At 61.6% G+C, this 25,997-nt stretch overlaps 2 protein-coding genes across 6 annotated transcripts in view; one reads left to right on the top strand and one right to left on the bottom strand.

Moving 5' to 3' along the window:
* Slc12a7 (solute carrier family 12 (potassium/chloride transporter), member 7) overlaps positions 1 to 20,557 on the top strand; it is a 60,546-nt gene extending 39,989 nt beyond the window's left edge. For all 4 annotated transcript variants that reach the window (XM_005407034.1, XM_013505890.1, XM_005407037.2 and 1 more), the window contains 19 exons: positions 994 to 1,124; positions 1,551 to 1,792; positions 2,379 to 2,596; positions 3,959 to 4,126; positions 5,094 to 5,192; positions 5,708 to 5,765; positions 6,272 to 6,446; positions 6,905 to 7,023; positions 7,328 to 7,426; positions 7,777 to 7,896; positions 8,819 to 8,923; positions 9,224 to 9,392; positions 13,520 to 13,715; positions 13,985 to 14,154; positions 14,256 to 14,387; positions 15,579 to 15,686; positions 16,401 to 16,582; positions 18,862 to 18,995; positions 19,306 to 20,557. In XM_005407034.1, coding sequence (XP_005407091.1) covers positions 994 to 1,124; positions 1,551 to 1,792; positions 2,379 to 2,596; positions 3,959 to 4,126; positions 5,094 to 5,192; positions 5,708 to 5,765; positions 6,272 to 6,446; positions 6,905 to 7,023; positions 7,328 to 7,426; positions 7,777 to 7,896; positions 8,819 to 8,923; positions 9,224 to 9,392; positions 13,520 to 13,715; positions 13,985 to 14,154; positions 14,256 to 14,387; positions 15,579 to 15,686; positions 16,401 to 16,582; positions 18,862 to 18,995; positions 19,306 to 19,397 — 2,717 coding nt within the window. In that variant the 3' untranslated portion in view covers positions 19,398 to 20,557. The remainder of the gene's footprint in view (positions 1 to 993; positions 1,125 to 1,550; positions 1,793 to 2,378; positions 2,597 to 3,958; positions 4,127 to 5,093; positions 5,193 to 5,707; positions 5,766 to 6,271; positions 6,447 to 6,904; positions 7,024 to 7,327; positions 7,427 to 7,776; positions 7,897 to 8,818; positions 8,924 to 9,223; positions 9,393 to 13,519; positions 13,716 to 13,984; positions 14,155 to 14,255; positions 14,388 to 15,578; positions 15,687 to 16,400; positions 16,583 to 18,861; positions 18,996 to 19,305) is intronic.
* A 1,907-nt stretch (positions 20,558 to 22,464) lies between these two features.
* The window catches only part of Nkd2 (naked cuticle homolog 2 (Drosophila)), a 20,023-nt gene continuing 16,490 nt past the window's right edge, over positions 22,465 to 25,997 (bottom strand). Inside the window, exons 7-10 of one of the 2 annotated variants that reach the window (XM_005407038.2) lie at positions 25,401 to 25,485; positions 24,771 to 24,898; positions 24,115 to 24,189; positions 22,465 to 23,916 (exon numbers count right to left, since the gene is read on the bottom strand). In XM_005407038.2, coding sequence (XP_005407095.1) covers positions 23,333 to 23,916; positions 24,115 to 24,189; positions 24,771 to 24,898; positions 25,401 to 25,485 — 872 coding nt within the window. In that variant the 3' untranslated portion in view covers positions 22,465 to 23,332. The remainder of the gene's footprint in view (positions 23,917 to 24,114; positions 24,190 to 24,770; positions 24,899 to 25,400; positions 25,486 to 25,997) is intronic. The other variant, XM_005407039.2, reaches the window with a different exon arrangement.

Raw genomic sequence — 25,997 nt, 5'->3', positions numbered from 1 at the left:
ATGGGGATGGCGACCCAGATGCTCTTCCTCATGCAGGGTGGCACTGGGGGCAGACCCACCCTGGCCCACCTGTCCACCGTGTGACCGAGGACAGCTTTGCCCCCAAGCAGGGCCTGGCCCTTTCTCAAGCTTGCATGTAGCCTATCTTTGAGCACTGCTGCTCCGTCCTTGCAAATGGGGACGGGTGGTGCGTGCTCAGGGCTGGGGCCTCTCATGTGAACCGGGCACACTGGGCCTTTGAGAAGCTACGTGGAGGTGCGGTCACCTCCTGTGTCTTACTGCGTGCACCAGCCGCAAGTTCGCTTTGGTGAGACTGGGATTCCTGGTAGCTCGGGGCTCTGTGGTGGCCGTGGGGTGGACTCCTTGTCCATCCCTGCCTTTGTCCTCTGCACCCTGGGTGGTGATCGTCCCGACCAGCAACCACAATGTTTTGATCTGAATTACCCATGATCTGTGGGGTTTTTGGTTAAATCCAGTCTTTCTGAAGGCGGGGCTCAGACACCTGCTCGCTGTATGGATGAATGGGGCGAGCCTTGTGTGGCACCACGTCCCGCCAGCACCAGTGGCGGGTGCCGGGTGGCCGCCCACCTGCGCAGCACGGTGGCCTTCCCTGGCCCCGGTGTGTGAGGCCTTGCTGGCTCCAGGCTCCGCTTCCTGCCCTGGGCTCCGTCTCACGGGATGGAAAGGCACAGTGACAGTCCCCACGCGGTCTGGCTCTGCTCTGCCTCTGAGAATCGTTCCCAGACCAGCACTGGGGCTGCAGGCCTGACTGTACGAGCTGCCCCGTCTTTGCATTTGTGTGTGTGAGGGCTCTTGACTGCCCGCCCTGCCAGACTGCATGCCCCTCCTTGGGAATGGGGCCTGGGGTCAGGGTCACAGGAGCCCCTAGACATCCCCACGTGGTGCTCTGTGGGTTACTGAGCACCCCCAGCTCTGTGGCTGTGTGTATACGCTGTCCCTCCTAACCTGTTTCTCTGCCCATGTCCCTTGCAGCTGGGGGCTCCTACTACATGATATCTCGTTCGCTGGGTCCTGAGTTTGGGGGCGCTGTTGGCCTCTGCTTCTACCTGGGTACAACGTTTGCGGGGGCCATGTACATCCTTGGGACCATCGAGATCTTCCTGGTGAGGAAGCTCCCCTCGCCCAGCGCACGCCCTGCCCACAGGCTGCCCCCAGGTGCCCCACATCCTGACCCTGCCCAGGCTCTGGCTGCATCCTGCTCCTGAAGCCGCAGCTCCCTGTCCTGAGCCCGCGGCACGTACCCCACCAGCCTCCGCCATCTAGGAAGGCCGGAGGCAGGGGGCTGCTGAGAGAGAGAGATGGAGACAGCCCAGCTTTTCTGATGGCCGAAAGGGTCCGTCTGCTCACAAGCTGGACAGAAGCGTGGCAGGTGGGGCTGGACAGGAAGGGAGTCGGGGTCCAGAGCCCTGGGTCTGCACGAAAAGGTCTTCATGCTCCTTATTTCTTGGGTATCAGTGTGTCAGGAGGGCTGGGATGCAGGGTCCCAGAGTCTGGGCGGCCGACCCTCCTGATATGCCATGATTCCGCAGACCTACATCTCCCCAGGAGCAGCCATCTTCCACGGGGAGGCAGCGGGCGGTGAGGCGGCTGCCATGTTGCACAACATGCGGGTGTACGGCACCTGCACTCTGGCCCTCATGGCCGTGGTGGTCTTTGTGGGCGTCAAGTATGTCAACAAGCTGGCCCTGGTCTTCCTGGCCTGTGTGGTGCTGTCCATCCTGGCCATCTACGCTGGTGTCATCAAGACTGCCTTCGACCCACCTGACATCCCGTGAGTCTGCCTGCAGGCCTGGCCCTGCTGTTCCTGGGTGCCCTGGGGTTGCTGTGGGGAACGTGGGTGTGCAGTGGTCATGGTCCTGTGCGGTTAGGTCGTGCTGCTCTCTGTGGACGGGAAGCTGTGTGGACCCCACACTCGACGAGTGGCCAGGCAGCTACAGTGTGGCCACCCGCTTCCGCTGCCCAAGCGCCTGTATCCTCACAAAAGCCCGCGTAGACTCTTTCTCCTCCCCTTCCCAGCAAGGCTGAGAAGGGGGGTGGCTGGGTCACAGCCGGTGGGAAGTGCGTGGTGGAGGGGGGCAAGGGAGCCGGGCCCCTGGCTGGCTGGGAGTGGCATGGTGCTAGGCCTGGGGCTCCTGGGCTCTGGGGAAATAGGTCGAGGGGACCCCTGCGGTGGAGCGGCACCTCCTCCTGGGATACAGAGCCTATGTGAAGACCAGGGCAGCCTGGGAGGATGGGCCACCTCGGCCCCACTCTGGCTCGGGTCGAGTCCATGGTGGCTCTGCCATTGCAGTAGCTTAGCACATCAGACACTGGAGGCCCCGAGGCAGTGGAGAAACAGTCGTGCCTGCCCACTGCAGGGTCTGCCTCCTGGGGAACCGCACGCTGGCGAAGCGCAGCTTTGACACCTGTGCCAAGGTCCACATGGTCAACAACGGCTCAACGATGGTGACCACCGCGCTCTGGGGCCTCTTCTGCAATGGCTCCAGCCCCAGCGCTGCCTGTGACCAGTATTTCATGCAGAACAATGTCACCGAGATCCAGGGCATCCCCGGCGTGGCCAGTGGCGTTTTCCTGGGTGAGCCCTGGGAGCGAGGCCCAGTCCCTGCTGCCCAGCTGTGTCCCTGGCTTCTTCCTGGCCAGACCTTTGGCTGCCACCCTCTGCAGCTGCTCAGCTGTCCCCTGCGCCCGCAGCGGGGCACAGAAGCCTAACGCAGCATATCAGGCCAGCAAGTTGGTCTCAGAGCCAGAGTTCATTTCATAGTGTGTTGATGTTACGCTCGGGACTGTGTCTAGGAAATAACTGGGTGTGGGCCCTGGTTCTAGGAGGGAGACATCCCTCTGCTCCTCAGGATAAAGAGGGGAAACGTCGCTGCCAACCTGCTAGATGTCAGACCGAAGAATGGATTCCAAGGAATAACAGGAGTTAAGAGTAGGAAATTTACTGGGGACAGGAAGTAGCTCCTGAGATAGAAGGGCCCCTGACTGGGTAAAATCTGGAGGTGAGGACAGCGTGGGTCAGAGCTATACGCAACCAGTAAGACTACAGGTGTAGCGGTTTGATGGATTCTGATGCAGCTGTCGCAAGGGCACCTGGTGATGTCGTTAATCTTGGTGGGTCATCTGTAGCCTCCGTCTTGTCTTAGTCTTGGTCTTGGTAGCAGACGATGGCCCACCCCAAGGAGACAATGGTTCATTAATACAGGAAGTCTCAAAAGGGTGGTAACGGTAATCTTGAGCTTCCGTTTATCTCTCAGGGAAGTGTGTAAATCTGGCTGGTGACCTTAATCTTCAGATGCACCTCCGGCCATAGTTGTGCTGTGTTCTCACCCTCTCCACTGACTCCTCCAGGGCTCGTCTTGCCTGACTGCCTGGAATGTTTCTCCCTAAGCTAGTTGTCTGTCGTGCTCTCACCTGGAAGACAGGCCTGGTTCTGGAGAGGAGGTGGCGTTGGGGACGCAAGTAGTGCTGGTCCCGGTTGTCCACATGAAGGTGTCTTGGGGTTAGGCTGGGGTCTGGTGTGCACCCTGTGTGTGACCTTGCTGAGCACCCAGGCGTCCGTCCAGGTTGGGTGGCAGGGAGGGCCCCCACAAAGTCACGTGGTAGTGGGGTCTGGAACAGGGATGCAGGTGGACGCAGGAACCCACCACCACCACCACCTCGTGGTGGCGTGTGAGGGGGCCCAGCTGTCCACAGGCAGCACCCACGGGCTGCGCGTGGGTTGGCAGCTCTGGGCCTGTGCTGAGTGCTGTTGCCTGGGGCTGTTTGCGGACCACGTGGTGCCCGGGGCTCCCCACCAGCACTTTGCACGTAGGTTTGGGTTTGGTGAGGGCGGCTTGTGGGTTAAGGAGGAGGACAGCGAGACTCTGAGTGTCCCCTGAGGCCTTGGGGAGCCCGACAAGGTTCCAGAACCCGCCAATGAGCCTGCCTGTTTCCTCAGAGAACCTGTGGAGCACGTACTCAGACAAGGGCGCCTTTGTGGAGAAGGAGGGCATACCCGCGGTGCCCGTGCCTGACGAGAGCCGTGCCAGTGGGCTGCCCTACGTGCTGACCGACATCATGACCTACTTCACCATGCTGGTCGGCATCTACTTCCCCTCCGTCACCGGTGAGGCTCCCTCCCTGTCCTTGTCTGTGTCTCTGCCGTCTCTGCCTATCCCTGTCTGTCTCCATCTCTGTGTCTGTCCTTCCTTAACTGTCTCTCTGTGTCACCATCTTGTCTGTTTCTGTCGCTGTTCCCACCTTTTGTCTCTCCCTATTATTTCTGTTCCCTGTCTCTGTCTTGTTGATGTCTCTGTCTCCATCTTTGCCTGTGTCTCTCCCCGTGTCTCTTGGAGTGAGTCCCTCTGGGAATTGCCTGGACAGCACTGGGGGTGGAGACCAGAGTGGTCCTGCATGTACCTGAGGCCCTGGTCCCTGGCTGTCCTCAGCCATCCCCAGGTGTCCCCTGCTGTCCTCTGTGCAGGACGGTGACTCAGAAGACTCAGCCACCCCTGGCTTCTCTGTGCCTCTGGCCCAAGTTGCCCTCCACTGTGTGAGCTCTGTGCAGTGGCTCTTTCTGTGGGCCAGAGCAGGAGGGTTTGTGCAGCTCCCTTTTGGCTGGGTTAGGCCCCGAGCCATCAGAGTATGGCTCTGTCCTGGGATTTCTGGCCGCAGCCGTGAGGTTTGCTGAGATCTCAGGGCTCTGACGCGGTGGGAGAGCAGCTTCTGAGGTGGTGCTGCTTCCATGGTGACCGGGAAAGGCAGGGCTAGGTAGGCCTCATCCTTGCAGCCTGGAGAGAGGGTCACTGGGACTCCAGCCTCACTGCGACCTGGGGACACCTGGCTGGGGTCCTTAGCCCGGCCGTGCCCCCTGCTCTGTCCTGTGGCATGGACAGCAGGGCCTGGGCCACGCTCTCTGGAGCTGGCCGTTTGGTGGGGGACAGTGACCTAAAGAAACAGGGTCCCCGGAGACCACTGTCGGGCGCCCGGCGGCAGTCCTGCCCCACCCTTTCTGACACTGTGCTAGGTCTGGGCCAGCTGTGGCCGTGCACCAGCTCTGTCCGCCCATATCGGCCTGTTCGTGTTTCCCACAGGTATCATGGCGGGGTCCAACCGCTCCGGGGACCTCAAGGACGCACAGAAGTCCATCCCCACAGGGACCATCCTGGCCATCGCGACCACGTCTCTCATTTGTATCCTGGACAGACTCACAGGCGGAGGCACTGCTTTCCGGCCTCACCGTGCCCTCCGCTCCCACGCAGAGCTGTCTCGGGGGCCTCAGCCAAGGGGGTCCTGGCCACAGCCTCGTCCCCTGTGGAGCTGGGCTGCCCAGCACATGCCTGCTGGTCACTGTGATGCCTGTACCCCACTTTCCCCGTGCTTGGTCACATGATTTCTCTGCGCCGGCAGAGGATGGGCACACTGTCACGTGGACACTCAGCCGTGAGCACGGGCAGCTGTTGACGGGACGCAGCCACCGTCAGTGTAGGAACCGGAAGTTGGGCTGCAGGTCTCTGACATCCGTGAGCCCTGCCCTTCCGGCTGAGCTGTGTGCCCACCCAGAGCCCTGTGCTGGGCAGCTGGATGGAGCTGTGAGAAGGAGCCGCCAGGACCCAGGGGCTGGGACAGACAGGGTCGGGGGTGGGGGTGTCACACACATGGCCCCGTGTCCCACCGAGGACTCATCACTCCTTGACCTGCGCTGCAGATCTCTCCTGCATCGTGCTCTTCGGGGCCTGCATTGAAGGTGTCGTCTTGCGGGATAAGTACGTCGTCCTTTGCGTCTTCACACAGTGTGGTCAGTTGTCGTGGCAACTTCTGCTTCGAAAGGGAAGTCCTGGCAGGGCTCAGAGCTCCGCCTGCCCTGAGGCGGCTGCCCTCTGTGTCTGCTCAGGCTGCCCTGGAGGCCCCAAACTGCCACCAGGTGGCTGCTTGCTGGGCCTTGGGTGTGAACAGGGAGGGGCCTTGGACCCCAGGGCTGCCACTGTGTAGGGGGTGGAGCCCTCAGGCACAGGTACCCTGCTGGGGGACACCACATGGTTGCCAGGCCACAGCAGGCCAGGACTGCAGGTGATTCCGGGGGAGCTGGGGCTTCCTGCTCTGAGAGCCACCTTGGCGCTGGCCAGGCTGGGCAGACCTGGGGGTCCTGACCCAGTCTCCTCACTGAGGAGCCGACCTCACCCCGGCATCCCCCCAGGGGATGGGTACGTTTTCATCCATCCTCAGCTCATTCCCAGAAGCTGTGCTGACTGCCCCCCCTGCCCACCCACAGGTTTGGGGAGGCCCTGCAGGGAAACCTGGTCATCGGCATGCTGGCCTGGCCTTCCCCCTGGGTCATCGTCATTGGCTCCTTCTTCTCCACCTGTGGTGCCGGTCTGCAGAGCCTGACCGGGGCGCCCCGCCTGCTGCAGGCCATCGCCCGTGACGGCATTGTCCCCTTCCTGCAGGTGAGCCCGAGCCTAGGCTCCGTGGTAGATGCCGCTGCCCTGTGAGGGCCTGGGAAGTTGGGGTCGGGTGGGAAGGGCTGTGAGGGGCCCCTTCCTGGTGTGACTTTTAGAGTGTCACCCCTGGATGCTGTGAGGGCCGTTTCCCCTGGCTGCTTGTCTGGTGCCCCAGGTCAACCCCAAGTGCAAGAGTGCTGCACTCCTCCCACCTCCCTCCTCTACCCTGGGTCTGTCCACATGGCCTGTGGACCCTGTGCCCTAGCCAGTCTCACTGACAGCAGAGACAGTCTGGTGTCCTAGGACAAGGCTCCCTGGGGTGAATTTGGAGGCTGTGGGTATGGGTAAGCATTCTGGGGCCACCGTGATGGCACCCCGGGCCTGGCTAGGGACATCCCATGACATGTTAGGAAGGTCATCTCTGCTCGTCTTCCCCACCCACTCACCTGGCCCCATCCCCACAGGTGTTCGGCCATGGGAAATCCAATGGGGAGCCCACGTGGGCTCTGCTGCTCACGGCCCTCATCTGTGAGACTGGCATCCTCATTGCCTCACTGGACAGCGTGGCCCCCATCCTGTCCATGTGAGTGGCCGTGTGTCCCTATGTGCCCTAGGCACCCTCAGCCTGGGGGACAGCGATGAATGGGTGGGTGCAGCCGGCTGGGTGGGCACATGTGTGGGGACAGGGTGGGCGGGGTTGACACGTGAGGGTGCAGGGCGTGGGGTCAGTGCTGTGGACGGGGCTCACTGTAAGCAGTGTGTGGTGGGGTGGCAGGGTGTGTCCTGGTCCACGTGAACTCGAGATCTCTCGGAGGTGGGAGCGGGTGTGGGCAGAGCAGGGGGCAGGCAGGTGTACCCGGTGTCCGCGACCCTGCGTCCCTGTCCAGGTTCTTCCTCATGTGCTACTTGTTTGTGAACTTGGCCTGCGCCGTGCAGACGCTGCTGCGCACACCCAACTGGCGCCCGCGCTTCAAGTACTACCACTGGTGAGACCATGGGGACGGCGGGCCCAGCCGTGGCCCCAGGAGCGGTCCCTGAGTCTCCCCAGGGCTCCTAGGGCCCGTGCAGTGTTGGGTCCCTACCTGTGGCCAGCCTGGGCCTTCCCCCTGGAGCATGGGCGACAGGGGCGGGCATGGGCTGCCTGAGGCTTTTGTGGGCATCGGGCCCTAGGGGCAGAGGGAGGCCACCACTTGTCCCTTGTGGGGCCTGGGTGCCACAGGAGGGTGTGGGTGATGGTGTCGCCTGGGGTGGGCTGATGGCCGCACGTGGGGACTGTGTTCCCAGTGTTGGGACAGTGGTGTGCAAGGCAGCCAGCCCTGAGCCGCGTGTCCCGCAGGACGCTGTCCTTCCTGGGCATGAGCCTGTGTCTGGCCCTGATGTTCATCTGCTCGTGGTACTACGCTCTCTTTGCCATGCTCATCGCCGGCTGCATCTACAAGTACATTGAGTACCGCGGGTGAGTGGCATCGACGGCGGTGGGGGCTGGGCTCCGTGCTGTCCCTTGGGGCACTCCCTGGCGTGGGCGTGGGGTGGTCTTCACTGGGGGCAGGGACACAGGGGGCCCCAGCTGCGGAGGCCACTTCTGGCCTGGAGCTTGCTGTTGCTGGCGGCCCTGATGGCAGGGCCCCCAGGCTGGTGAGTGTTCGCCGCTCCTGTTCTGGGCCGTGTGTCCTCTGCGTCCTTGCTTGTACTTGTGCCCTGAGTGGCCGGGACCCTGCCCACCCTCCCCTTCCTGTGAGACCCTCCTGTCCACACCGCTGCCGCCTCCCTGCCCAGATGTAGGCCATGCAGCACGGTCCCCCTGCCTGGGCTTCACAGTGTGCTCCGGGGGCGGGGTGTGACAAGCCTCCCACTTCCCTAAACACAGCTGCAAAACGCGACAGCCAGCGACCACGCACCACATGGCCGCGTTTCAGAGCTGTGATCCCAGCAGCTGCCCCGTGGCCTCCCTGCTCCCGAGGCCACCCTGGGACTGGGCTGGCATGGCGTGGGCCCCCCATTCTCTGAAAGAGGTGGCAGAGCAGCTGCTTTGGCCCCATCTTGTCGACCCACTGCAGGCCTGACTGACTCGGGCTGGGGCCCAGCTCCTCCCTGCTGTGGGCTCCTTGCCCTCTGGGCTTTCCCCCAGGACCCAGCCTGCTTGGCTCCCTGCTTGGTGGCTCCAGGGCAGGGGCTGGGGAGGCAGCTGTCCTGGCCGGAGGACCGGATGCCTGGCCTTCTGTGCTGAGGCCTGAGCTCTGTTCCACATGGGGGCCGTGCTGCCTCTGCCTCCCTGTTCCTCCCAGGACCCACCCCGTGTCCCTCCACCTGCTGTAAACTCCTCCACTGGGCGTGCGAATCCAGGGTGCCGCATACGAGGGCCCCCTCTGTCCCCACAGGGCCGAGAAGGAGTGGGGTGACGGCATCAGGGGCCTGTCCCTGAACGCCGCCCGCTACGCCCTGCTGCGTGTGGAGCATGGTCCGCCCCACACCAAGAACTGGAGGTGAGCCATCTCTGCAGCCACTTAGGGACCACGGAGGTCCCCAGGGTCCTACCCAGTAGGTGACAGGCAGAAGTGGGGAACAGCAAGTCCCCCCCTGCTGGGGGACATGAGCGTCCTCAACACGGAGGCCCTGGCCTTTGCCTGCAGGGGACACTTGCCTCAGTCTCCCAGGGAGCCGGGGATGAGGGCTAGGTGCCTATCTTCCTGTCCTCCTGCCCCTGCCTGCCCTTCTGTCCCATCTCCTCCCCTTTCCCCCGTGAGCTGTTCCCATGGTGGCGTCCCTCCTGCCCTGCCCTCCAGGCCCCAGGTGCTGGTGATGCTGAACCTGGACACGGAGCAGGCTGTGAAGCACCCGCGCTTGCTGTCCTTCACCTCGCAGCTGAAGGCTGGCAAGGGCTTGACCATTGTGGGCTCCGTGCTGGAGGGCACCTTCCTGGACAAGCACGCGGAGGCACAGCGGGCTGAAGAGGTGGGTGTGGAGGGGGCTGTGTGGGGCCGTGGAGTTGGCAGGAGGATCCAGCCTGTGGGCTCGGAGCCCAGGCACACATGAGCCGGCTGGAGGGGCCGTGGTCGCCCCTCAGTGGAGGAGCTGGCCCTGTGCCGTGTGCTATTCCTGTGGGATGCTGACACCAGCTGACATCTGCTGGTCACAGCTGGTGGCCCTGTGACCCCAGGATCTCAAATGCGGTCTCTTCGTTTGGGTTGCTTGTGATGGGAGTTTCAAACCTAAGCAGGGTCAGGGCAGGTGGGGCCACACTATCCCTGTGGCCGCCCCAGCCTTTGCTGTCCTTCGTCATGAGGCCGGGTGCCGTCACCTCCGACGTCTCCTTCCATCGGCCGATGATCAGGCCTGCTCACTGTCAGCCTTGCACGGGCTCCGTCAGGCTGAGGCTGGGTCCTGGCCCCCTCCCACCTCCTTCCCAGCGGGTGTCCTTGGTAGCCCGTGTGGCGTCCTTGGGCAGGTCTCTCTGTCACCCCCAGGTCTATAACCCCGGCTGGCCACACAGAAGGAGAGTGGCAGTGATGGCTGTGGCCTCGGTGACCTCAGCCTGCATCATGGTCCTGAGTTGCAGGATGGTGGCATCACCAGTCGGTCGCTTTGGGGCCACCGAGGGCCAGCATGTCAGGTGGTGGTGGGGTTTTTCCCTCCCAGAGAGAAGCAAGTCTCAGCTTGGGCCCAGTAGCTGCGTGCTGTTGTCCTCCTGTGCCCACGATGTCGCACCTGCCCCAGGGAGCCTTTCTGTGGTGGCACCTGGTCGGTCAGGAAGTAGGGGCAAGCGTGGCCTGGCTTCGACCCAGCTGTGCTTGTCTCGAGCATCCAGGTGGCCTCGGTGCCTTTGCCTTGTGAGTGCCCTGTTCTTTGCACATCCTGCCCTGGGGGCGCTCCTGGGGGAGCCCAGACTCCGGCCGGTCCTGTGTGAAGCTCAACTCCTTGGTATCTAGGTGGTGCTGGTACCCCGTTGCCAGTGCTTTGTGAGCAAACTGTACTACAGGGATTGTGTTGGCACCAGACCCCAACCTGCTCCACCGTCTCTGCCAAGGCCCAGGCTCCCTCTGTCACATCAGATCTGCCTCGGCCGTGCGGAGGGTGGCCCTGGAGCCCTGGGCCTGGTGTGTGTGCTGCCGACCTGTGCGTCCTAGAGCGACCTCTGCCCAGATGCTATAGGAGCCAGAGGATGAAAGTGCAGGCCTCCTGGGAGGTCCCTGTTTCTCCTGACCCAGGGCCACTTGTCTGGAGCACATGCTGGGCCCTGTGACTGCAGGGGCCACACCCACTCAGCACCAGGCATGATTGGGTTCTGGCCAGGGGAAGTTAGAAAGCAGATCCTGGAGCAGCTGGGGTGGGGCCCTGCTCCTCCCCAGCGGCCCCATGTGCCCCAGGGCAGCTGTGTCCCGGGGTCCCTCCTGCCAGTGTGGGCCCTCAGTAGCCCGATGTCCCGATGAGACCAGTCCTGAGTAGCGAAATTTTAAGAGCACGACACAGCCTCTGGTCCCTGTACCCCACCTGCTCCTCCCCGTGTGGTTGGCAGCAGCTTCCAGGGTGAGGGCAGGAGCTGAGGCAGCAGGCAGGGGAAAGGCAGGTTGCGCTGGCATGGCCGCTGCAGGCTGGGTGGGGCTGCCCTCGGGGCACCTGCGACTACTGGAGTGACAGGTGTTGCTGAGGTTCTAACATGCAGAAGTTGCGGGGGGCAGGCCACACCCCACGACTGCACCTGCTTCCCCAGCTGAGGGATCGAGATGTCCCTGCCTCAGCCCCCATCTCTGCCTGTGTCCAGCAAGGACACTTGTCCCTGACTTGGTGCCGCCTGGATCGGGATGGCTTCCGAGACCTCATCACGTCTGCAGGACCCTTCTTCCGACAACGCTTCTGTGGCAGGTCGCAGCACACGTGGTCCAGCTTCCCCTTGAAATCGGGCCTCTCGGGGTTGGGGCTGCCCTGGGCCGTGGCGCAGAGACGGGACCGTGTGGCGATGGCCTCGAGTACTGTCTGCCGCTCCGGTGTTTTGTTTTTCTTTTTGTTATTATTAAGTTTGCTGGTGCATTCTAGGTATACGTATCGATCACATTCATCATAAGAAGTTTGTACCTGTGTGTGACGTGTCTTAGTTCCCCTTTTCCCATCCCCTCCCTTCAACCTCTTCCCCTCCTTATTTACAAAACTTTGTTTCCGTTTTTTCCTTTTTTTCTCATTTTCCCCTTGTTTTCCTCCTTTCCTCCTTCCTCCTCCCTCCTCCCCTTTCCTTTTGAACAATTTCTTCCTATTTCATAATATTTGTTGTACATTTTGTTCCTTATTTACGATTTTGTTTCTCACACCAGAGAAACAGTGTGGTATTTACATGTGTGTCTTGATTTATTTCACTGCATCCATTTACCTAGAAAAGTCTCAGCTTATCCTTCTTTATGGCTGAGTAGCACTCCATTGTATAAAAATCTCCATCTTCTTCATCCATTCATTGGTTGATGGGCACTTGGGCTGTTTCCAAGTGTGCTGCTATAAACGTGGGTGTGCATATATCACTGTGGTATGATGCTTTTTTGGAAAGATACCAAGAAGGGGAATAGCTGGGTCAAGTGGGACCTCTAGTCCTAGTTTTCTGAGGAATCTCCACACTGATATCTACCCCCCCCCCCACGGTACCGGAAATCAAACTCAGGACCTTGCATTTGCCGGGCAGGTGCTGTGCCACTGAGCTAATTCCCCAGCCCCATAGGAATCTCCACACTGATTTCCACAGTACTTGCACCAGTCTACACTCCCACCAGCAGTGGAGAAGGTTCCTTTTTCCTCCCAGCCCCTCCAGCATTTGTCATTGGATGGTTTCTTTTCTTTCTTTCTTTGGTTGATTTCTTGATGATAGCCATTCTTTCTGGAGTGAGATGGAATCTCAGTGTTTCAATTTGCATCTCTCGAATGACTGGTGATGTTGAACATTGTTTCATATATTTATTTGCCATTTCTGCTTCATCTGAGAAGTGTCTATTTCAGATGCCTCTTTTGGACTGAGTCTTAAATCTGGGGGGAGGGGTTCCGTTGTCTGTATATTCCAGATGTTAACCCTTCGAGGAACAGCTGGCAAACATTTTTTCCCACACTGTGGGTTGTCTCTTCACTGTGGTGGTGGTTTCTCTTGCTGTGCAAAAGCTTTTTAGTGAAAGGAGAGCCCGTCCTTGGTTTTGATTCTTTATGATGGTTCCTGTGCAGTCTGGTCTTTGTCCTTAAAGTCTTTGCCAATACCAGTGTCAAGAGTTCTGCCTATTGTCTTGTCCAGAAGACTTAGTGTTTCTGTTTTAGTATTTAGGTCTATAGGAGCCAGCGGATGAAAGTGCAGGCCTCCTGGGAGGTCCCTGTTTGATCCATTTTGATTTTTTTTGGGGGGGTTACCGGGAATCGAACTCAGGACCTTGCACTTGCCAGGCAGGCACTTGTGCTGCTGAGCTATGCCCCCAGCCCTCTGTTTCGATTTTAGTTTAGTGCATGGTGATAAGCATGGGCCTAGTTTCTGCTAAAGCATGTGGAAAGCCAGTTTTTCGAGCTCCATCTATTAAAGAGGCTTTTTTTCTTCCAATAAATATGTTTGGCCCCTTTGTCAAAAATAAGGTTGCTGAGTATGTTTGTGGATGTTTGTGCATTTAATCAGTACTCTGAGCCTAAGGTCTGCTTTTTAGTCAGTACCATGCTGTTTTTATCATAGTAGCTCTGTAGTATAATTTCATGTCAGAGACTGTGATGCCCCCGCCTTGCCTTTGTTGCCCAGAATTGCTTTTGCTATTCTAGGTCTCTTCTGGTTTCAAAAGAATTTTAACAATGTCTTCTCTAATCCTGTGAGCTATGCTGCTGAAGCCCTATGACACGTGCTTTCCATAAAAGGGTTGTCAGATTCGGCCTGTTCACGGGACGTTTTCAGCAGCCCAGGTGCAGATCATGTGAATGGATGTCCGAGGGACGTAGCATGGCTTGGTGACAACACAGGTCCTCTAGCACCATGTGCAGACAGCCACCCTGTCCCTTGCATGTCACGAGCACATGGGCTGCTCAGCACAGGAGCCCAGGCCGAGGTGGGGGCTGCCCACCGACCCTCCTGTTCCCAACAGAACATCCGGGCGCTGATGGGTGTGGAGAAAACCAAGGGCTTCTGCCAGTTGGTGGTGTCCTCCAGCCTGCGGGATGGCACGTCCCACCTGATCCAGTCGGCAGGCCTGGGTGGCATGAAGCACAACACCGTGCTCATGGCCTGGCCCCAGGCCTGGAAGCAGACGGACAACCCCTTCTCCTGGAAGAACTTTGTCGGTGCGTGTGGCCCTGGGTCCTCTGTGCATCCCACTCCAGCCGGGTGTGTCACACCTGTCCCCAGCTATCTCCACATCCCTGGCCCTGAGGGCATGGCTTCAGGGACCACTGAAGGCTGGGGCCCTTCCCATCCCTACACACTCCCCACCCCCACCCCAGCTGCACCCCCAGGGCGTCTGTCGCCAGGATGCACTGTGTGAAGGTTGTGCCCTGCGGTCACATGGCCCACCTGCCCTTAGGCGACTCACCCCCACTGCCTGTCTCTGCAGACACTGTCCGCGACACCACCGCCGCACACCAGGCCCTGCTGGTGGCCAAGAACATCGACGCCTTCCCCCAGAACCAGGAGCGCCTGGGCGAGGGCCACATTGACGTGTGGTGGATTGTGCACGATGGCGGTATGCTCATGCTGCTGCCCTTCCTGCTGCGCCAGCACAAGGTGGGCCGGCAGGGGCTGGACGGAGTTTGGGGACACGGGCAGGAGCTCACTGGGCTGGCATGACTGCACTGCATCCCCGGGTGACTGCGCTGCATCCCCAGGTGTGGCGCAAGTGCCGGATGCGCATCTTCACGGTGGCCCAGGAAGACGACAACAGCATCCAGATGAAGAAGGACCTGCAGATGTTCCTGTACCACCTCAGAATCAGCGCCGAGGTTGAGGTGGTGGAGATGGTGCGTGCCGAGGCAGGGACAGTGTGGCAACCCCACACACTCTCTGGCCGACTTCTGTGTGGTGCATACGATGCCACCTCTGAGGAACCTGCAGTGCGGTCTACTCGCGGTCCCCAGCTGCAGCTGGCCAGGTGTCCCTGTTCCCAGAGCTGCTGTCTGGGAGCTGAGGTGCTGCCCTCGCGGTGGCCCATGGCACGGGGGAGGGTGTCCCTACTCCCAGTGGCTCTGTGCTGCGTCACTGTGCAGTCTGGGTGGACGTGGCGTGGGGCGCCTGCTGCCCTCCAGGCAGTGAAGTGGCGGTGCCCTCCATGCCCAGGCTGCAGACACTGCGCTGAGGTGGGCAGGCCTGCCGTCTGTGCGCATCTCTAACCACATGGGGGCCGAGTCACCTGTGTCCTCTCGGGTCTGGAGCTGCTCCTTTCTGCCTATCAAGACCTTCCCTGCCATGCCCGGGCCTGCCGTGGGCACTGTCCCAAGGACCAGTCTCGGCGCTTACAAGCTGGCCTGGCAGCTGCTCTTTGCAGCCCGGCTTGCATCCTGGCCATGGTGACCTAGAGACAGGAGCTGCCTGGGAACAAGCCCTGGAGGTGGGAGGCGGCCAGGGCAGCTGCATGGCGGCAGGGAGACCCGGGTCCGGGTGAGGTCCCTGCAGTCGGTCCCTGTGGGGTGCATGGGCTTGGGCCTGGGGCTGCTGCCCTCCCTGGCCAAGCCCTGCCCTGGCAACACCATCAGAGCTGTGGTGCAGGCGAATGGGCCATCTGCCAGGGCCTCTGTCACTCCAAGGGCAGTGACAGGGGGCTTTCTGTGGCTTTTACCTCTGTGGTTGACGAGCTGTCCTGCATTTGACAAAGGATGTCTTGTTACGTGTGTGTCCCTTGAGGCGCCATCCCGTGGCACGGCCGGAATGCTCTGTCCAGAGCCCAGGTGTGATAGGTGCTCATGGGTGGTGGCAGCGTGGTTGTCACATCACCGGTGTTCATGTCAGAGGGTACAGGCAGGAGGTGAGCGTGTCCAGTTGTAACCACCAGCCTCACACACCCACTCACACTCTGGCGCCAGCCCTGCTGTGGGTGGGGTCCGTACCCCCGAAGGAGGACAACGGGATCAGGACACATGGAGCCCACGCCAGGGGACAGTGGGACGAGGATGGGGTGGGGGTGGTGCAAAGCTTTCCGTGTCATCTCTGCGCAGGTGGAGAACGACATCTCTGCGTTCACCTACGAGAAGACGCTGATGATGGAGCAGAGGTCCCAGATGTTGCGGCAGATGCAGCTGTCGAAGACCGAGCAGGAGAGAGAGGTGTGGGGAGCCCAGAACCCAGGCTCTGCCCAACAGTTCAGTGTCCAGACCCAGTGGGAAAGAGTAGGGCAGGGACCCAAGCTCTGGCTAGATGTCCCCACCGTCACTCTGCTCTGCCGCTCCTGTGCATGACTCTGTCGTCCCCTCGCAGGGCCCCTGTACCTGGGTCCCTTTGTGACAAGGCCTGATTTGGGAGTTGAGGCTCCTTAAGCCATGGGCTCGGGCCCGTGTTTTTTCCATCCCGTCCTCGTCCTGGGTAATGAGCAGTGACTGTAGGCCCATCCTGTGACCGGCCCCCCTCCTCGGAGCCCTGGCACAGCATCTGTCCCTACCCCTGTCACTGCCCACTTACCCAGTGGACAGAGGCCTGGAGATAGGGCCAGTGGGTGGCGCTGTGAGGGGTGGGAAGGCATGATCTCAGGCCACCTGCATGGAGAAGACCCTTGTGGCCTGAGTGTCCCCTCCAGTCATATAGAGTTGTGGGTCCTTTGTCCCTTGGCTCTCAGAGCAGGGGTAGTTGGGCCATGTGGGAGGGATTGAGTAGAGGGATGGGGCAGTCGGGGCAACACTGGGCTCCCTGTGGGGCCAGGTCAGGGCTCCTAGGTCCATGTGACGTTCTCCAGGCTTTGCCGCCAGCTGGACACATGAGTCCCTCTTCCTGAGGATTTTGCAGAGCCCCCAGCTGTGCTGAGTCCACTCTCCCATGTCCCCCAGGCCCAGCTGATCCATGACCGGAACACTGCATCCCACACTGCAGTGGCCACCAGGGCCCAGGCCCCGTCGACGCCAGACAAGGTGCAGATGACCTGGACGAAGGAGAAGCTGACAGCAGAGCGGCACAAAGACAAGGGCACTGGCAGCGCGGCAGGGTTCAGGGACCTCTTCAGCCTGAAGCCGTGAGTGTCTGTGTATGGCCTACGGGTCCAGCAGGCCCAGCAGCCTGGCCGCCCGTGGGTCCTGTAGCCTGGGCCTTCCGTGGGCAGTAGGGTGAGGTTAGTCTTGCACAGCTGTTTTGTGCTGAGGAGCACCAGCTCCCATGGATCATGGCTCCAGCTCCTACCCTGCCGGTGACTCGGCCACCATGTTCCCCCAACCCCTGCCACGGCCCTGTGAGTGCTCAGGACCCCAGGACCGGCTGGGGTCAGTCAGGAGCCAAGGGGAGTGGGTATGGCTCGTCCTGCTCTCTTCTGCAGGCCCCGCCCTGGACCGGGGTCCAAAACTACTTCTCAGTCCAGTCTTGGGGGGTGGGTGCTGGGGGTGCCCGGGTTTCCTGTGTGCCAGGCAAGCGCCCTACCCCTGGCAAGCTGGGTGGGCCTGTCCCAGACTAACCCACTCTCCGTTCCTCGCGCTGCGGAGGGAGTGGGGGACCCTGTAAGTCCAAGCCCCACCTGCTGCCCTGTGCCTGCCTCCCTGCACGTCGGCCTGCACTCAGCCCGCCTGAGCAGAGCATCCGCCTTCCCGCTCCCTACACACAGCCAACCTGGCGGGTGGGCGGCGGGCGGCCGGAGCGGCGTCCCTCAGGCAGTGAGTCTGGCAGCTTGTGCCGTGTTTCTGCATGGGATGCTGTCTCTGTGGTGAAAGCTGTGGCATGAGGGGCTGCATCCAAGCTCCAGGGCAGGGTCCCATGCCAGGCCCAGGGGGAGGACACGGGCACTGCTGCCTGTGAATCGAAAGTTTCTCCAAATACTTCATAAGTTACAACAGCACCCAGGTGACCTGGGAACGCCCCGCTGCTGTGCCTGAGCCCCCGCACCCACACCTCGCCAGCCCCCTAAGGACTGCGGCTCTGGTGTGCAGGTCTCAGCTCCTGAGTCTCAGGTCCAGAGGATGTTCCAAGCGGGCTGGGGTCAGGGTCAGCCTTGGCCGTTTTGGTGAAAGCTCTACTCCGTGTCTAATCCTGGATGGGCACCTTCTTATTGATTCAGGTGGCTGCTGGGGAGCTGAGGAAGCTTCCGGTACCCCAGGGATGCTGCCCCCTACCTGTGGCCCGGGACCCCAATGGGGCCAGGCCTGGGCTGTGGGGTTGGGGTCATGTGTGAGTGCCCGCAACTCCTTGCTGACTTCAGGGTCACATGCAGCTCCAGAGCCACTGCTTGACCAGCCCCTTGGGGGCGGTGGCCTCCCCAGGCAGCAGATTTGGGGTTCTCATAAGGAAGGACCCTCTGGAGGAGTCCTCGTCCTGTGACTTTTCGGGCTTAGTTGGCATGAGGACAGTGGCCCTTTGCCCTGGCTTCCCCCTGGTGCTACAGGGTCCCACCCGGGTCACCCCTGTGGCTTGGGCTGAGTGGCCACAGGCTGTGCCTGGGACATCTCCGGGTCCCCCTGACCCACGCCTCATGGCCCCCACTTGTCTCCCTGCGTGTGGGCACAGGAGCTCCTTCGGAAGGGCTGTGGTGGGAACTGGCGGTGGCAGGCTGGCCGTGACCCTTTCTGTGGCCACAGAGGCCCAGACAAGCAGGTTTTCCCGTGAGATGGATGCTCAGGCAGGCTGAAGGGTAGTGCTCTATGGCAGGGCTGCCTGGCAGCTTCCTGGGATGTCAGCCCCAGTCTGGATTGTGGCTACCTGCCTGGGGACATGGGGCCCATGAGGCAGCCAGGTGTGTCTGCTTGCCCCCATGCCCCAGTGGTGCTAGTCTGGGTGGCGTGACCCTTCCCAGGCTGCACTGGATACAGCTGTAGCAGCCTCGGAGCAGTGTCCCTGGACCCTGTGGACTGCAGACGGGGCCAGGGCTGCAGCAGTTGGGTCAGCACGGTCCACGGCCCAGGGCTGGGAGGCGGTGCAGGGGTTTTCTTTCTGAGGCACCGGCCCCTCCCAGCCTGAAGCCTGTGTCTCAGCTTGCTCTGGGCAGTGAGGGTTGGGGTGTGCTGGGGACTTCATCAGGGCCTGGCCAGGCCACAGCGGCCCCCGTGCTCACCCACCTGGCAGCTGTGCTGGCTTGTGCCCTTGCTTCAGCCTGTGCAGCGGCCGCCTTAAGACTCAGTTTACCCACTGTCCCATCAGGGCCTAGCCCGCTTCTGCAGCTGCTCCGAGCTTACAGCTTTTGAGTCCCAGGCTGAATAAGTCATGAGGCACCAGGGCCAAGTCCACCTAGCCCTGCTCCTGGCACGTGTGGGCCTGTGGCGGTGGGCACAGTACAGGCCACACCACCCAGCACGACCACCCTCCTCCCTTCAGGGACCAGTCCAACGTCAGGAGGATGCACACTGCGGTGAAGCTCAATGGCGTTGTCCTCACCAAGTCCCAGGACGCCCAGCTGGTCCTGCTGAACATGCCGGGGCCTCCCAGAAACCGGCAGGGTGACGAGAACTGTATCCTTGACATGGAGCAGCCACGGGGCGTGTGTGACCACTGTCCAGCGGATCAGTGGGGCGATGAGTGGATGGTGTGACCCCAAACCTGCCTGTAAGAGCAGCCCAGGCCTTGTGGGGATGGTCCCCTCCCTGTTCCCCAGTGGTCGGGTTGATGATGGCCAGGCCTGGCCTGCAGGTCCACCATGAGCACCTGCCCTGCCTCCCCTTCCCCTCCCAGGGTCCCCTTCCTTCCTTCCTCAGACCCATCTGCCTCGAGTGATGTCTCCCCCCGGCAGCCGGGGACCGCCGGCCTTAACTTCACGCCCAGACATGGAGTTCCTGGAGGTCTTGACCGAGGGGCTGAACAGGGTGCTCCTGGTCAGAGGCGGCGGCCGCGAGGTCATCACCATCTACTCCTAAGGCCAGTGCTGCTGGGTGGGCGAGCGCCATGCTGCAAGGTGCCAGCTAGCTGGACCACACATGTGGCCTTCGGGACGCCCAGAGCCGTCCCCTGGACGCCCTCCTTGCAGAGACCCAGGCCGCACTGGGGAGCGAGGTGGCCCCGGTCCGGGATCCCTGCTCCTCCAGGGCTGTCCAGCGTCTGGGCAGTCACTGCCCACCTACCACGCGGGCGCTTGCCAGATGCTGCTGTGCTCTGGGGCCGAGGGCCAGTCCCCACCTCCTCCTGGCTCCCAAGTGGAACAGCACTGAAGACCAGCGCCCTTCCCCCTGCGTCGCTGCCCATTCTGTCCACAGCTCACAGGCAGAACACAGGCCGCCCACCTGGAGGGGAGCTGGCGTGAGGCTGTGGCCTCGGCCCCAGGGGCAGGGGCTCAGCTCCTGGAGCGCTGGGCTCTGCAGCACTGACAGGGTGCCTGAGGGCAGAAATGCCAAGGTTTCTCCATGCTGCCCAAGACAGCGGAGCCCCACCTTCGCTGCTGCGGGGCACCGACCCCTTGCCCTCCAGAAAGGACGCTCAGCTGCGGCCAAGACTGTCTTTGGGCAGAACCTGCCTGGCCGTGTCCCTGTGTCCCTGTCTGGGACAGGTTCTCGGTACCTCTTGAGGGCCGGACACGGTTTGCACTTTACCTTTGAGCTTTCTGCTTTGTAGGTCACAATCATGGGTCAGCAATTTGTGCCTTGCTCTCTGTAGGATGTATTTATTTATTTAAATACTGGGGGGCAGTGTCCTGATAATCACATTCATGTGAGAGGCCCACAGCCGGGCACATGGCCTTTGCTGGCTTCTGGGTTCCCCCACCGAGACTCGGCCCTGGCCACAGAGGCTGGGTTAGGCAGTGGGCCAGCTCTGACCGGAGGTGTTCCTGAGCTGTCAGGTGCCTGGTAGGTCAGCTCATGTGCAGCCAGCACAGTGGGCCCAGGCTTCCATGACCTCTGCCTGCTTTGCTGGGCTGTGAGACTCCTACAGCCCCACCCCAGGGCGGAGTAGGGGAGGGGAGCGGGGAGGCTGCTGTCTGTGAGTGCTCCCTGCAGCCATTCAGACTCCTGTCCGTTTTTCTTTTATAGGCTCCTTGTCTTTGTATGATTTTGTTAGTGGAATAAAGTCCTGTGAAATCTGAGTGGCTGTAGAATCCCATGCACTCTTGCTTCCCCTCTTGGAGATGACCGCAGGCCAGCTGGGCCACACCAAGCTCGGGTGGTGGGACTACCACTTGTGTGTGCCCACGTGGCAACAGCAGCCGGCAGTGCTGAGTGGCACACTCCCTTCTACCAAGCGATACAGTGGCCCAGCCTGCACGTCCTTTTCCTGTGCTGGGGTGGGACCCTTGTGCTGCACGTCCTTTTCCTGTGCTGGGGTGGGACCCAGGGCCTCCCCATGCTTGGCAGCCCCGAGCTGCACCCCAGTGTCAGGGGCAGGAGCACCCAGGACATCACCACGGCAGCTCGCTCCTCGCCGTGCTGAGCCTGTGACTTGAGGCAGGAACAGCGGGTCAAGGGTGTGGAGACCAGGACCCTGGTGCCAGGGCGAGAACAGTGTGGCACTGAGGCTCCCCTAGCTGTTGTCACTGGGAGAAGCTGCATGGGCTCCTGTCCCCACTCTTGCCAGGGCACTTGGCGTGCAGTCCCAGAAGGCAGGATGTCACAGTGCTGTGTCTCGATGTGATAGGCCCAAGGGGTCAGGGCCCAGCAGGGGTGGAGGGCAGAGCAGGAGATGCTGGGATGTCAGGGCACCCCCACCAGCACCACTTGCTGGCTGTGCTGGCCTGGATGGTACAGGCACCTCAGAGCCTCGCTGCCTAGCATTGAGCTGGGCTGTTGGGGGGACTTGCCTCAGAAGCAGGTGGCAGAGGGGGCTGAGGTGACTGGCTCTGGCTGGCAGGAGACTACAGCCGAGGAAAGCCCTCGAGGAAGAGACTGGGGACACCTCATACACCCATGAGCGGTGACTTGGGAACGTACTTCAGGGAGGAGCTTGTCCCACTACGAGGCTATCCAGCAGACATAGCCCACAGGTACACAGCAGACCGTGAGCCTGCACTCCCATCACAAAGGGCCTTTGGCCCGTGTTGTCACCACTGGCTGTCCTGCCTAGGAAGGCCCTTCATAGCCTGGCAGGGCCACCTCCCTAGCCCACGAGGTGAGACTCCCAGGAGGCCAAGCTAGCGCCCTGGAGGCTCACTATCTTGCCCATGTGTGGGGGCACAGCAGATCCACCTCCACACTGGCTCCTTCGTGGTGGTGTCTTCGAGGCCACCCTCCGGGTGAGGCTGTCACAGGCAGGGTCCCGAGACTGGCGGGTGCCCACTGCTGCTTAGGGCGACAGTCCCCACTGCCACTCAGTCTGTCTAACCTGGGTCCGGGCCAGCGGAGGCTGGAGCTCAGCCTTGGTGCTCCACCCCAGCTGGGCCACTGGGCCCTGGCCCCTGGCCGCAGGATGCTGGGCCACTTCCAGCCTGTGACGTCGCTGGAGGAGCAGGCTGGGGGGTTGTGTCAACAGAGCCCCGATGCAGGGGGACTTACTCCGAGGGACACTTGCCAGGTGTGTACCCAGAGCCCACCACATGAAGGGTACGGTCAGGTCCAGCTAGAAGGCCAGCCAGGCACTCCCATGCAGGGCGCAGGTCCTAGGACCCCAGGTCTCCCGAGCAGCGGGGCACAGCTTACAGGAGATGCCAGGTGTGCAGAAGCCAGAGGACACTGAGCAGCAGACACTTGGGCCAGGCTGCATGCGTCTCCTGACAAGACTCCCGCTCGCGGGCTCCCAGCTCCCCTCTCAGCTGCTGCACGGAACCTGGTCCTCACAGCCCAGGATGGTGCCTGGTGGCCTGCAGTCGCAGCTGCATTTGGGTTTCCATGTCAAGTGCTGGGATTTCTTAGAGCAGTGCAGGAGAAGAGCCCCCGCCGTGCAGTGGCATTGCAGGTCTGCGCGCGTGTACAGCAAGGACAGGCATGCTGTTCACAGCCCTCGCCTGCGGCACCATGTGTTGGGGAGCACGCGCTTAGGAAAGCCTGTTGACACAGTGCAGCAGGCTACCAAATGCAGCATCTTTATTATGCCTGCAGAAACACCTCAATGCCCACATGGCCATTGGTTTGCTCATCGGTTTTAAAGGCTGCAAAAGGCAAAGTCGCCAGCCCGTGCTCCACCTCCCGCTTCCCGCCTCTGTAGAACCCCCTGGGCTGTGCACTCCTGGGCCCCTGCACTGCCAGCCCTCATGGAAGGGCACACCTGGGAGGGCCCTGCGGCCACACACGAATGGCCCGAGTCCAGCCCCTTTGCCTAGATGAACCAAGCACAAACATCACCCTCCCAGTGTCTGTTAACTGACCACAACCTGCGTACCATGTCCCTAGCCCGTGCCCCCAGGTGCAGAGGTACTAGGGGCCTGCGGCCTCCCCACCTGCATGCCAGTTCTGCAGCTACCACCCTGATGCTGCATCTGTGCTCGGAGTCGTGCACATGGGGACCTGGGAGATGGGGCACATGGGAAGCCGCCCTGCCCACACCTTCATAAAGCATAAACACGGGAGGCCTCAGCTCTCTACCCACACCCAGTGCCATGGGGAGGCCGCAGCCCTCGAGGGGAAGTGAGAGTGGACTTCCCACCACACCCTGGGCTCTGCGGACCACATGGAGGTACAGAGAGGGTTTCCACATGCGTGAGCTTCCTCCTGGGCACTGTCACTGAGGCGCCGAGTGCTCTGGCTATGCAGCATGGAGGATGTGGAGGATCCTCGCTCATGGGTCCGTCCTGGCGCCGTCCCTGCCCTGACCCCTGGCGCCTGAGCTGGGTGTTGGGTTGGGGCACGCCTCCTACTAGGCAGAGACCCCTGTTCCACGCCCACTGAGGGAGTGTGGCCTGGGTGTGTGGTGCCCCTGCCAGGTGTGGGCGCTAGGACGGGTGGAAGTGGTGGTGGTGGTGGTGGTGGTGGTGTTCGTGGTGGTGGTGATGCTCATGCCGCTGGACCATGGCCATCGCGTAGCCCTCAGTGCCCAGCGCGGGTGGCAGATCCCGCACTGCCTCATGCTCCACCACTGCAGGCTGGCTGTGCATGCCCTTGAGTGGTGAGTGGCCCTCCCTGCCCTTCTGCCGCGGTCGCCTGTGGCTGTGGGCTGGTGGCAGGGGTGGTGCTGGAGGTTGGGCCGGGTGATGGCCCCCATCCAGGGTGGCCTGTGGTGGTGTGGTGGCCGGCAGGTAGTAGCTGGGGGCTCTGCCAGGCTTCCCACTGCCGGGTGCCCCAGGCGGCTTCCCAGGGCCCTTGGGGGACCTGAGGAATGGCTTCTCTGGCCCCTTCAGCCGGGACTGTGCATCCAGGCCTCGGGCAGCAGGCTCGGGGGCCAGCGCGGCGTGGTCAGCCAGCACCTGGGAGCGGCGGTGGTGCACAGCATGGGAGTCGGGCTCCTGGGAGCGGGAACGGCTCTGGGGATGCGCAGCCCTGCTGGGGTGCTCCTGCCGGGCCTGCTCGGGGGGCGACCCTGTAGTGGGGCGGGCGTGAGCCTGGCTGAGGCAGGGGGCAGGGGACCTATGTCCTCCCACAGGAGCTATGTGTGACAGGGCCTGGGGACAGGTCACACCCCTGGCTTCCCTCCAGGGCTGGCCTGCTGGCTGGGTTGTGCCTAGATGGCTGCGTGCCCCAAAGTAAGTAGGACAGGGATGAAGAGCTCAGCCTATACCTGCCTGGCTCTGCCACCCCGGTCTGGGTCTTGTGAGCAGACATCTGTCCTGGCATGGCTGGCCTGTGCAGGACTCTGGGGGACACAGCTGCATCCCCTCAGGAAATGCTCTGGGGGGGTGCCCAGAATCCTCCCCACACCCCAGGTTCTGGAATGGCTCAGTGACAAAGACCCAGCCAGGTTAGCATCAGCCACACGGGCCTGGCTGGGGCTCTGTGAGCGGCCAGGCAGTGTTTACACTGTCACAAGGTCTGGCCTATGGGGACACTGGCAGGTGATAAGCACTCTGACCACAGCCCCAGGGTGTAGCCAACCACCACTCAGGACTCTCCCGAGGGGCAGTGGTTGGCAGGGAACATGGTGGGCAGGCCCGCTGGCAGCCACACTGCTGACATCCAGCCCTCTAGTGACCTTGTCCTCTGTCCTGAAACATCACCCCTTGTAGGAGCTCCCCAGATCCAAGTGCCCCTCACTCACCTCCCTGGACCTGGACACCTCTCACCTACTTGGAGGCGACCTCTGGCTTTCTAGGCACCAGCCATGGTAGGTGGGTGAGACACAGGTGCCCGGGCAGGAGGAAGGCGTGCCTGGGCAGGGGGCACACCAGGCTTTGTACCCTGGGACAGAGCCAGGGTGAAGGTGTCGTCTGGACCTACCAGGACCGAACTTGGAGGTGTAGTTTTCGATTCCGGCGAGGTCCAGGTAGTGGTTCCTGCGCTCAGTGTTCTCATCCACGCAGTAGGGACCCCGTACGGGGCAGAGGCGGGGGTCACCACTGGGCCTCCTGTGCGAGCAGACCAGGAGCTGAGCACCCACCTGGGCCAGAGCCTCACTGATCTGAGGGCACTGCAGAGGACCCCAGGGCGCTCTGTCCAGCACCCACCCCCACCAGCAGGGGGAAGAAAGTTTCTGGACGCTCACTACTGGGCAAGGCCCTCAGCCGGCCATGGAGTACCATCCAGCATCCTGGCGACCAGCTGCAAGTCTCAGAAAACCCTGGGATGCCATCCAGTCCCCTCTGGGACCACAGTGACTGCTGCTCCGTCACATGTGCCAGTGGGTAGAACCCCAGGGATCCAGATCCAGGCCGAGGGCTCTGGGCCCACTGCTGCTGCCTGTCAGAACCTGCCCATCTCTCGGCAGACATGGGTGCTCAGCTGGCTGGGCACCTCTGCCCCACGGCACACAGTGCCCAGTCCCCAGTGTCTATGTCTGTCCCAGTGGGTCAGCCTGAAAGGAGCCAGGTGTGCAGGACATAGCCCACCTGGTACCTGCACGTGGCTCACCTGATGTGGGCAGTCAGCCTCTTGTCAGGCCCCCGGGGATCCTCAGCCAGTTCACTCTCTGTCCTGCTGCGAGTGGGCTCCCGGTCTGCAAGCGGATGCACACAATCATTCATTCACTCAGCCCTTCACTTGTTGCTACCTTCAGAAACTCTGACAGCGCTAAGCTTAGCCACCCATTCCGCATCCAGTGTGCACTCAGCTGTCCATCTCTCATTTACTATGTGTTCCACTATCCAACCATACAAACACCCAGCACCCAGCCAGCCAGCCCTTCATCCATCTAAATATCCATCCTCCCTCCCACCCACCCACCCATCCATCCATCCATCCATCCAAACATCCATCTATCTGAACACAGCACCCAGCCAGCCAGCCCTTCATCTATCTAAATATCCATCCTCCCACCCACCCATCCATCCATCCATTCAAACATCCATCCATCTGAACACCCAGCACCCAGCCAGCCAGCCCTTCATCCATCAAAATATCCACCCACCCATCCACCCACCCATCCATCCAAGAATCCATCCATCTGAACACCTAGCACCCAGCCAGCCAATGCTTCATTCATCTAAATATCCATCCACCCACCCACCC

The sequence above is a fragment of the Chinchilla lanigera genome, unplaced genomic scaffold (genome assembly GCF_000276665.1).
Source record: "Chinchilla lanigera isolate Chin_1 unplaced genomic scaffold, ChiLan1.0 scaffold00103, whole genome shotgun sequence".
In the NCBI taxonomy this organism is placed as follows: Eukaryota; Metazoa; Chordata; class Mammalia; order Rodentia; family Chinchillidae; genus Chinchilla; species Chinchilla lanigera.
This window is presented reverse-complemented; position numbering and strand designations above follow the sequence as displayed.